The 11,009-nt window shown below is 39.2% G+C and overlaps 3 protein-coding genes across 4 annotated transcripts; 1 reads left to right on the top strand and 2 right to left on the bottom strand.

Moving 5' to 3' along the window:
* Positions 1-3,759: 3,759 nt before the first annotated feature.
* On the top strand, positions 3,760-6,593 carry LOC126787934 (protein SINE1-like). 2 transcript variants are annotated; one of them, XM_050513862.1, is made up of 3 exons: positions 3,760-3,828; positions 4,195-5,533; positions 5,928-6,593. In XM_050513862.1, exons 2-3 carry the CDS (start codon positions 4,202-4,204, stop codon positions 6,408-6,410), a joined length of 1,815 nt encoding a protein of 604 aa, XP_050369819.1. In that variant the 5' UTR covers positions 3,760-3,828; positions 4,195-4,201; the 3' UTR covers positions 6,411-6,593. The 2 variants fall into 2 exon arrangements, with proteins under 2 accessions (XP_050369819.1, XP_050369827.1); XM_050513870.1 differs by having other exon boundaries at positions 3,763-3,828; positions 4,152-5,533.
* Positions 6,594-6,718: 125 nt separating this feature from the next.
* LOC126787950 (protein NDH-DEPENDENT CYCLIC ELECTRON FLOW 5) lies at positions 6,719-8,247 on the bottom strand. Its single transcript, XM_050513873.1, has 3 exons — positions 7,748-8,247; positions 7,204-7,671; positions 6,719-7,078 (listed from the first exon to the last, which is right to left on the bottom strand). Exons 1-3 carry the CDS (start codon positions 8,216-8,218, stop codon positions 6,884-6,886), a joined length of 1,134 nt encoding a protein of 377 aa, XP_050369830.1. The 5' UTR covers positions 8,219-8,247; the 3' UTR covers positions 6,719-6,883.
* A 945-nt stretch (positions 8,248-9,192) lies between these two features.
* Positions 9,193-10,736, bottom strand: LOC126804677 (ADP-glucose phosphorylase). The gene is given in 4 exon segments (XM_050531981.1): positions 9,193-9,485; positions 10,069-10,362; positions 10,443-10,572; positions 10,629-10,736. Coding segments are annotated over 4 exon segments (825 nt in total).
* Positions 10,737-11,009: the final 273 nt, after the last annotated feature.

Genomic DNA, 11,009 nt, shown 5'->3' with positions numbered 1-11,009 from the left:
TTAACGATTTATTGTCCACATATTTTATGTGCCAAATTGCACCTCCACAAGCGCATAATGATGGATTATTTGATGTTGAATTTTGTCTTTGAATAAGACATGAACTTCCACATATGTCCGCTTATATAAAGACCTTAACAAGTGATCTCGTTTAGTCACTTTTGATGAGCCAGTCTCCCCGTCGTTAAGGGGAGAGAAGAATAAGTTTGTTCAAGTTAAATGACTTGGTTTTGTCGTGGTTTGTCTCATTGTGCCTCATCATGTTCCTAATAGTCATACAAATGAAGTGACGAGATTAGAGATACATGCTGCAACTATGCATGCAAGGATTGATGTCAGACAAATGGACATGTAGTCACTTTTCGGTGACGTGGTGACTCCACAAATGTGGTAGATGGTGTCACTAGGTTGTGGCTCTTACGAAAGTGTAGAGAGACCACTTTGTTCGATAATACTTACTGAATGCGAGTTATGACACAACTTGATCTGTAATCAATGATACTCACTCGTCTGTTTTCTTGGATGATGGTTATCATTGGGGGACGCCTCAATGTCAATACTATTCCCAATGAGAGATCTCGAAGAATGACGATGTTAAATGTCGAACTATACATATTCTGTTGAAGTAAAATTCCAACATTGTAGATTTGCCTACATGGAAAGTGCTATCCAGTAGGAATTGATGGTGATGATTGACCCATGTCGCCACCATAACCTCCTGGAAAGCCGTAGGATCCAATTTTAATAAAGAGATAGGCCATTGGTTAGGTAATGCCAACACCGCATATGTAAATCCTATCAGTTATACCTTTGTTAGGCGTAGTGAAAAAGAGAAGAGTTTAGACTCACCTTGTGGCGCAAACTCTCTAGCAAAATGCTCTGGAATCAAATATGAGAAGGCTTGTTCTCATAATACCTTGTCAGTTAAGTGGTTTCCAAAATAACTGAATTTGCAGCTTATGGTCACATATCATCTTTGTTATAATAGTTAAGAGATGTAAATAAAGATCCTAAGTGGATTGGCTTTCACCTAATTCAAGTGCCTCCAGACCACGGAGTGCGATAACTTGATTAAGGTAGGAATAGTAAAATAAAGTGTGATTGACTCTTGATGAACTAAGAGCCAAATGTTACTTTCCGAAGCTCCTTGCTCAAAACTCAGGGCTCACCATCCTGACAATGCAGGAGAATTCACTTCGAAGACTTTTTATTGCATAGCCGGGATTAGACATCCCCTAATCCCATGTTCATTCTACATGAATGAATGAGCAGGAGCGACAATTAAGCAGTTAAAGCTTATAGCTATGGCCCTCGTTACGCATAAATAATTTACCCATAACTGTCTGGGGATATGCAATAGTGCATGCAACTGTACCTAGAATGAAATGAACATGAGAATACTATGTCTCGAAAGTGATGACCGTTATTAATGATATTCATCGGTTGACTAAAAGGCAGTAAGGACGTTAAAGTAATGCCTACAAGTATTCCTTGAATCATTCGAAGTCAGGAGAAGACATGTTTCCGCTGTTTGAGCGATGATAAGTCTCAGGAGATGAAACTCTCCATTTAAGTACGATATGTGTATGCATGTACTTGTTGTAATATACATGACTCGACATCTCATTCGGTTTAAACTGTAAGACCAAGATGATGACTGAGTGCGCCCACACATATGTCAATGCTTGATCACAACACGTTATGATGTCAAATCCTATATCCCAACACAAATGACACATTATGAAGCGATGTCAGAATCTACCCAGATTCGTAGGTCAACTTCCACGAGACATATAAGGTAGGTCACTTGTAGGAAAATGGTGAATTTGGTACCATTGGAAAAGCTCTATGTGTCTATTTTCCAGGGACATCAACCATTTAACGATATCTATTATATTGAGTAAGTTATAGTTGTTTTAGTAAAATATGACGGATTTGTCTGAAACCTGCAGTTGAGTCAACTTTGACAAAGCTTTGTGATCAGCTCAGAACGAACTAGGTTGTGAGCCATATATCACTGGAAATCCACGGGTGTCTACTTTTCAGAACGTTTTACGGTTCATCCATACCTATTGAATCGAAAAAGTTATGACTGTTTAAGTACATGAAGATCATACCACGCGTGAATCTGTTTATCATTGCAAACTCTTGTTTTGAGTTGTTATGCAATTCTCTTTCTTTTGATCCATGTACGGATGAGTGTACATGTTTGATTTAAGAATGTTTGAGATTTGATATTCATATCATTGACCCTTTGCTACTTTTGAAGAATGTGAAGAACGTTCGTATACGCTATTTATCTAAACTCTGAGATTGAGTTACCGATCAGGAGGAGTTGATTTGCAGACTTCGTGGGGAGTCTATACCACATGTTATCTTCAATTGTAGTTGGTGCGTTGTGCTCTTTCTTCAACCAAGTTTTTATTTTACCCAAGAGGTTTTTGTTTGACAAGGTTTTTACCGAGGCAACGGTTATGCACCATGACACATTATGATCGCAATACAAGGGGGAGTGTCGTAGGAGAATTACTCTCCGTAATTTTCCGATGTATCTTGTCATAATTAGTATATGTTAGTCTAGTTAAGGAATGATATATAATCCCTGAATCTACATGATACTCAATGTAATGCTTATATATAAGGTGTCATTATCAATGAATAAAGATGATACTTCTCCATATTGGATGCGTATTACATTCTTCTGTAACATAAATTTATTTTTCAAGTTCACACTTCTCTATCCCCATTATGAAAGCTGGGTTTTATATGCTTGAGATTACAAAAGTTATTGCCTTTTACGGAAGATTATGTAGTATGCCCTCATTTCATTTGCTTTCTTCCCACTCTTTTTTTTGAATATTTAAAACTATTTTGACCTTAATTTCATTTTTAGTCAAAATCTAAACTCATCATGCTTTTATCCCAAAATTCACCAAATTCTTCGACTTTTGGTATTGTTGATGTTGGCAGGCAAATTCTAGTTTTACCGAATGTTCAACAAGCTATGCTTGCGGCAAATGTCGGCTCTGTAGTTGAGGTCGAAGAAGGTGGTGGTCAAACGCCACTGGGCGCGCCCTGAACTTGGGTGTCCATATTAGTGTGGTGATTGTATTTCAGCCTAAATATGGGCACAACCGCACAACCATCGGCTTGAGTTCTAGATGAATGGATATCAGACCCAGTTAAGCCTAATCGGATGAGCGACACCATCCCATCATATTTTGTTACTTCCCCTTGAAAGCAGAATTGGCCACAAAACTATCTCTGTTTGTGTTTGCGCACTATACGATAGCTGCCAAGCAATGCACGATCAAGTATACCTCAAATAAAGGACGGAACTGATAGGTCACATGGTTCGATCGTTACGATTAACACGTGATTTTTTACCATATTAAGCAACAAACCAAAAAGCATGTCAATTTTTTGATTCAAAATCAAGCACAGGGGTGATTCACCTATCTATCTAGAGCATTGAAGCCGTTTCCATTTCCTTTCCTCTAATCCGAACTTGATTAGTTATTTCTTTTCGTATTAATCTTATATACTTAGCTTACTTTTTTTTTAATTTCGAAAAAAATTGCTGCTTGGTAATGTAAGTAGAGAGGTATTTATCGTCCAGTGAAAAATTCTGGGATAGCGGCGGGATTTGGAGAAATGTTTTGAAATTGGAAATTTCATTTAAGAGAGCCCTAAAAACACGCATTTCTATGAATGACTGAAGGGATTCAACTCATAAACCCAAACTCCCAACTCCCAAACTCTCACTCTCTCTCTCTCTCTCTCTGTCTTCTCTGCTCTTCACATCTCTCATTCAAGAAGCTCCCCCAGGTAAATTCTCATCTCTTGTTCTTGATTTCCTTCTTTAATTTCGTCTCTTTCGCTGATTTGTGTCAAATTTGAGATGCCCATTTCTTGAGATTACATTTTCTGGGTTTGTTGTACCAAAAGACTTGAGATTAGTTTGATTTTTATGAAGTAGTGATTAAAGAACCCAACTTTACTACTCAGTCTTTGAGATTTGAGGACTTTTTGCCTTATAAAAAACTTGGGCTTTCATGAATTTTGCGTTTCTTGCTTTGTTACTTTGCAAAACAGCCAAACCAGGATCTTGAATACTTGTATTAACTTCTGTGATGGTTAAATTTCATCAGGCATAGGATACTCAGTAACCCAATTTCTTGAATCTGGATTTAGGTCAATAATGGGTAGAAATTTAGCCCCAGTAGTACAGAGAGAATTGGAAAATCTTCATAAAGACGCTGATAGTCGTAGGTCAGCAATGAAAGCACTGAAATCCTATGTGAAAGATTTGGACTCCAAGGCCATCCCTATGTTTCTTGCCCAAGTTTCTCAGTCTAAAGAAACTGGTCCTTTGAATGGGGAATGCACCATTTCTCTTTATGAGGTTCTTGCTCGAGTTCATGGTGTCAAAATCGTCCCTCTCATTAACAGCATCATGGCAACTATAATAAAGACACTAGCTTCGAGTGCGGGCTCTTTCCCTCTTCAACAAGCATGTTCAAAGGTGGTTCCGGCCATTGCTAGATATGGGATTGACTCAACTACCGCTGAAGACAAGAAGCGGCATATTATTCATTCACTTTGCAATCCCCTTGCGGATTCCCTCTTGGGTTCTCAAGAGAGCTTGACTTCTGGAGCTGCTCTTTGCTTGAAGGCTCTTGTGGATTCGGATAATTGGCGTTTTGCTTCAGATGAGATGGTTAATAAGGTCTGTCAGAATGTCTCTGGGGCTTTGGAGGAGAAATCTACTCAGTCAAATGCACACATGGGTCTGGTCATGTCACTTGCAAAGCGCAATTCTATAATTGTTGAGCCATATGCTAGGTTGTTGATTCATGCTGGACTGCAGATATTAAACAATGGTTTAATAGAAGGGAATTCTCAGAAACGGTTGGAAGCTATTCAAATGGTGAACTTCTTGATGAAATGCTTAGATCCTTGGAGTATTTTATCAGAGCTTGATATGGTAATTGAAGAAATGGACAAGAGCCAGTCAGATCAGATGGCTTATGTAGCTGGGGCTGCCTTTGAAGCTCTACAGACTGCAAGGAGAATAGCTGCAGATAAAGGCCCAAAACTTGAAAAGTCTCATTCGGTCAGTGGCTCAAACTTTAGTAGGAGGGACAATAGCAGGAGGCAAAATCTATCCAGTGCTGGCGATCAGTCTCCTTCCTCAGTGTCACCTGAGTCGCAAACCCTTGATTCCTTCAGAGAATATGAATCATGGGTTGAATCCCCTGTTGCAGTGGGACAGGTTTCTCACAATTCAAATTATGATAGCAGGAGTGTCAACCGGAAACTTTGGAGTCATGAGCGTGGAGGAGTTGATATTTCTCTCAAAGATGGTTTGTTCTCAGGGATCTCTCATGAAAATGGCTACTCCATTGCACATTCAGACTCTGGAAATAATCAGTTCATGAACAATGAAGGAGAGTGCACAGAAGAATTGTCAGGTTTCCTTCAAAGAAATCATAGAAATGGAGTATCAGGAAGTGCCACAACTAGTCCCCTGGTAAGTTGCTCCAGTAGAATTTTAGTGTTATTCTTTGATATCAATTTATTTTTTACTTTATTGAATGTGTTCATTTAGATGGGGCTACTAGCTTCATCAAATTAGCTATTAGATTATGAGTCAGAAGGTGATCTGAAAGTTATGCATGCAGTCTGCCAATAAGGCTGCTACTTAGCTTGCAACAGCTGAACAGATTCTATTGTCGGCAAAATTATTTGCCCTTAAGTTCTGTTATCTCTGATCCATGGATTACAAATCTTGGGATGGTATTGAATTTATAATGTTCTGTTCAGTCCATTGAAGCTTCAATTTGAACTAAACTTGCAAACTTCTTGATGTTTTTGTGTATTGATTTGGTATGGATTCTGACAACTATTTTCATGTTGTGCTTCAGGGGTCACGAACTCCAATGGATGTTGATAACATCATCTTCAAAACTCCGAGGAGGCTTGTTCATTCTCTTCAGGATCCTAATAATGCCAACTCAGACTTCTCTGAGAAGCAAACTAGAAGATTTAGAAGTTTATTCTTGGAAGATTGTAGCCCAAATGGCAGGTACAATCAAAATGTTTTCTTACATGGTGTGACTTGTGAATGCAATGGTAGCTTCTATAATGGTGGTGGTGAGCAGTTACAAGGTGGCCCTGAATCTGTATCATCAACAGACGGTCCTAAAGATGGTGATTTGCAAGCGTTTCAAAATGTGGTTCCTGAAATAAAATCAGAAATTCAAGAACCTAGCATCAGAAAACCCCTTTGCAAGGCTGGACTAAAATTGTTCTGTGGTATTTCTTTTGCAATACTTGCAGTAGGTGTTCCATTAACTTTGATTACTGATCAAGGTCCAGGCTATGAAATGTATCTTGTCCCAACTTAGTGTCCTGATGGAGAAAACAACGGTAAGAACTAGCTATGTATGTTGTAATACTAGAACTTGACTATCTGAAATAGATTCGGATGCTGATTATGCTGGAAGAATGTGGTTTTCCTTAAAAGCATTTTAAGAACAAGTTGTTGAATTGATGTTTAAGGAACTTGCCTTGATAGAAGAATGCAGTCTGTTTTGAGCAGTTTAAGAACAAGGTTGTTGAGATCTGATTGTTTATCATTTACTATGTCTTGTGGAACTTATATAAGGAATCTTATGGATGGTCAACTACGTCTGCAATATTACAGTTACCTGAAAATGGTGAGGTTTCTACATTAACAACTGGTAACATTCTCTGGTGTGTTTTTCAGCCTGCTAATATAGCAACATTGGAACAAGTTTTGCATCCATATAATGAAGAGCTAGTTTATCTTTACATTAATAATCTCATAGCTATGACGTTTATGTTCTCACAACCACAGTTACGGATTTGGATTGTGCAAACGTTGTCCACCTGTCCATGATTCCTTAGGCCCCAAGATTATTGGATTAAGCACCGCCGACTGGCCAATGCAGACATAAGCATATTCACCATAGTATTCATGACTTGAGCCAGGGCTGAACATGTACAGCTCTTCAAACCCATCTCTTCCAATCACCACTGAGTTTCGTCTACCCTGTTCAATTCAATGGCCAAGAAAACAGTTAACAATCATCCTATAAATTAGGAGATTTTTTTACAGAGGATTGATTTTGTGGGAACATAGCGCAATTGTTTCTTTAAGTTTGTAAAAGTACTCACCCTGTCAATAATTGTGAAGTCTCGAGGCGCACTGGTGTATATTCGACACATTTGCTCCCTCAAGTTCTTATAATTGTCATGTTCCTCCCCTTCCTCCATTTCTCCTTCTTCTTCTTCTTCTTCTTGTCGTTCAGTTTCTGTTTGGTGGCCATTCCTAGGACCCCATGCCAATTGTTTCCATAGTTGGCTGAATTGAGATTCACTTTTCTGGCCATACTCTGGAGGGACTATAGCTGAACTTGTCAAAATGGGTAACCTGCCAAAGAAATCTGACCTCTCCAAACCAACTGCGAAAGTAGCATCAGGTGAGCTCACTGTCAGATGGCTTAAAATGCACCCACTTAGTTGGAGTGACGATGAATCAGAGTTATTAGAGACCATGAGCTGTGAGATTAGGGCATCGTCTTGTAGAGTCACAATGTACTTCACTTGAACCATGTCATGGGAATCAGTGCTGATCAGTTCTACCTGCATTGACATGCTTGTATGAAGTGGTGTTTTTTTTTCTCCAAGTAATCAGACAAGTCATGAGTGATGGAAGTACCTGGATAGAGTCCTGAGGATTTCCTATGATGTTATGAAGACCCCATTTACTTGGAGACCATGAAACTTGTTCTTCACCAAGATTGAGAGTGAGACATTCCAAAGCCACAGACACCCCTCCTTGGATGGCATTGGCTTCTTGGGAGACTGAGGACTGGAGCAACTCAACTGTGCCACCATGCCACATGGAGGCCTTATAGGAAGCGATGAGGCCACTTTGTAGCATCAAGATGGCTTTACTGCCATTGTCGAGGCTCATCTTGGCGACACAATCATCACCAATGCCTTTGAATATGACTCCATGGCCACTGAACTCTTGCTCCAGGTAGTCCACGTTGATGGGTTGCTGAAATGGGATTGAGGCCACAGCTGCAACTCGTTGTGGGAGTACCCTTTTGTTGTAACTAGTAGAAGAGCAAGACCTGGATTTGGAGAAGAAAATTGGACTGGAAGCCATGGTGGCCATTGCCATTCTTTCCCTTCTTCTACATGAAATACCAATCAATGATATATAAGATGCAATTGGTAGGATAATGATACAGCTTGGAGATATTTATGTTCTTGCTACAAGACACATTTCCTGTAAGATTTCAATGGAGAAGGCCCATTTCAAGATATAAAAGTAAGGCCCAACGTGGGACATAATGGTATGATTTGTCATTTTACGACTTCCTCGTGTTGCATGCTCTTTGTAGTCCGAAAAAGAAATCATCTAAACTACAATCGGTGCATTTTCAGGACAAACTGGATATTCCCGGCATTTCCTTTGTGATCTCTTCTTACTCAAGCTGAGGAAGATGAAGGCAAAGCTTGCTTAACCTTTGATCTCTGAATCTTCTTCCTTCCTTCGATCTTCAGACGATGCACCTGTCTTCAGCCTTTTGATGATTCTTTCTGGTAACAAATTCTAAGGGAAAATTGATCACAAAAACCCTTCTCCTTCACTAACAACTCTACTACTAATGTTAATAAGGACGAATAAGAAAACCAGACACACACCTAAAGAACAGATGGCTCCCCCCCCCATTTGTAATAAAATATGTAACCTTCCCGCCTTCCCGTGAAAATTGGAGATGTATAGACTATAGAGCTATGCTCATGGTTAATGCTTTATAATAACTTCGCTACTGATTCACACCAAAGGAATTGAACAGATATATAGGGGAAAAGCAGATGTGCAAAAGAAACGAAAGATGAAAGCAAGCGATGGAAGGAGTTGAGATGAAACAGTGGAACAGATCCAGATATTACACGCATCCACATCAATGGACAAAACAGATTAACAGGTACTCATTTATGTGCTGTGGTCGGATAACTTGTTTCAAGCATCAAAACTCATGGGAGATTTCATGATAAAACAATATGAGCACATTGGTTTTCTTATACAAGTAAGGATTATTCTAACAGTATAATTTTTGTTTTTGGTAATTTATAAGACGTGATATGCTACTGTGTTATTTGATCATCTTCTTCTGAAGGTAAAACATTTACTAATTCCCTCAAAACTTTTGCTGCATCTTCTGGAAAGATTGGATTTATGTAACAGCTAGTTCCAATTTCAAAACCAGCTGCAACACTTAACTGGGGTATTATTTGCAAGAACCAATGGGAGTGAGGTAACTCTGAAGCACTGTCCCGAAGAGGAGAAGTCTGAATCATGAAATTAAATGGTGGATTATTCAACTGCAGAGCCATTTTCTCAAGCATGAGTTTCAGGATGCCCCCATGGTCAACTGCCTGCAAAATTACACAGTAACTAATAAGAAAGCAATCTAAGTGAACCATCATTGGATCAGCTAATCTTTATGGTTAACATGATTGTAGATGCATGCCAAAGATCTAAACCAAGTCATTTAGAGTTGTGTGCCTATTGTTTATGACTTTATGATTTATCTCTGTCCAGTCTTTAAATCTTCAGAACTGATTGGGCCAAGTCCCCTTTCAAACAACTTTCAAACAACTAATTGTTTGTTTTTTCTTATAATAGAAAGTCATTTCTTCTTAGGAATATAAATTCAAGATTTATACAAATCCGAACATACCATAACACAGAAAGCATCTTTAAGTCAAGCAACTGGCACAACAAGAAACCAACCTAGGAAGTCATTCACACTGCAATCTAAAATGGCCTGATACAAAAGTAACAAAACACATACTTGCGTTTCCTTTCTCACCAGACAGGTAAACCAATGTTTGTCACCATTTTCAATATTCAAATTTTACAAAAGCTTTCATGTGATATTTTGAAATAAACATAATCCCCGTATGAAATTATTGTCACAGAAGTTGAATGGATTCAGTTGATACGGGCAGATGGCATCATCTCCTCATCAACTTGATGGAAATGAGGAGAGTGAGTGAGAGGAATGATCCACATCTCAAAGGGATAAGTAGCAGCATAAGGCACAATCGAAACGAAATGGGGTGATTCATGGATCAAAAGGTCCTTTGATTTTGATTCATAGATACTACACTTGCCAGTACGGTTGAAATAGTCTTCTCTCATACAGTCGAGTCGAGCAGCAACAGCAGTAGGAACAATAGGGAGAGCCATCATCTGACTGTGATAGTGCGTCATTGATGCCCCGGCTCAAGCCCCATTGTTTTTAAACACCTTCAACACACAGTACAGTGTTGTTGGAACAAACATGTAAATCTAACCAATAACAATTAAGTGTGTGTTTGGTAAAGAGAGAGTGAGTATTTGATGCAAGGGTAAGTGATGAACTGGTGGATTCTGGTTGTATAGGCGAGAAGAACCTGGGCGATCTGAGGTGGGGAAAGGTCGGAGTGAAGAGGGGTCTCGATCGCGAACCCAGTAATGACCTGACCCAATGAGGAAGTGTGATGGTACCTCAAATCTCAGGAAGCAAGAATATGACCGGGGATTTGGATTTGAAGTCCGAAGGACGCTTGGCTCTGGCCGGAGAGAATATCACCCACCGGTTAGTGACCCAGTCTCTCCTTATTTCTGGGACCTTGCCTTCCATTTTCTCTCGTCTTCTTTCCTCCCACTCTTTCTTTTTATTGCAAATATCAAACTGGGAGGATCTAGTAGGTTTATACTGTAACAGTTTAAGAAACTCTTAACTAAAGTAGCAAATGTAATAACCAAAATGATCATGATGCCATGAACAAATAGAATCTAGATAACAGTGCAAGGATCGACTGTAATCGACTCATATGATTCTTTCGAAAACTAGGAAAATTGAAACTCAAAAGGCAAGAAGCAAAACACTTTCTCAGCACCAGCATATGCAATT

Source organism: Argentina anserina, chromosome 1, assembly GCF_933775445.1.
Source record: "Argentina anserina chromosome 1, drPotAnse1.1, whole genome shotgun sequence".
Lineage (NCBI taxonomy): Eukaryota > Viridiplantae > Streptophyta > Magnoliopsida > Rosales > Rosaceae > Argentina > Argentina anserina.
The sequence above is the reverse complement of the archived record's forward strand: the minus strand, read 5'-3'. Positions and strand labels throughout refer to the sequence as shown.

Excerpts from the sequence above, each read along its gene's own strand:
- LOC126787934 (XM_050513862.1), top strand. The coding sequence starts at position 4,202 with ATGGGTAGAAATTTAGCCCCAGTAGTACAGAGAGAATTGGAAAATCTT. Across the intron at positions 5,534-5,927 it reads GTGCCACAACTAGTCCCCTG|GGGTCACGAACTCCAATGGA; the intron begins GTAAGTTGCTCC and ends GTTGTGCTTCAG.
- LOC126787950 (XM_050513873.1), bottom strand. The coding sequence starts at position 8,218 with ATGGCAATGGCCACCATGGCTTCCAGTCCAATTTTCTTCTCCAAATCC. Across the intron at positions 7,672-7,747 it reads ATCCTCAGGACTCTATCCAG|GTAGAACTGATCAGCACTGA; the intron begins GTACTTCCATCA and ends ATGTCAATGCAG. Across the intron at positions 7,079-7,203 it reads ACTTCACAATTATTGACAGG|GGTAGACGAAACTCAGTGGT; the intron begins GTGAGTACTTTT and ends TGAATTGAACAG.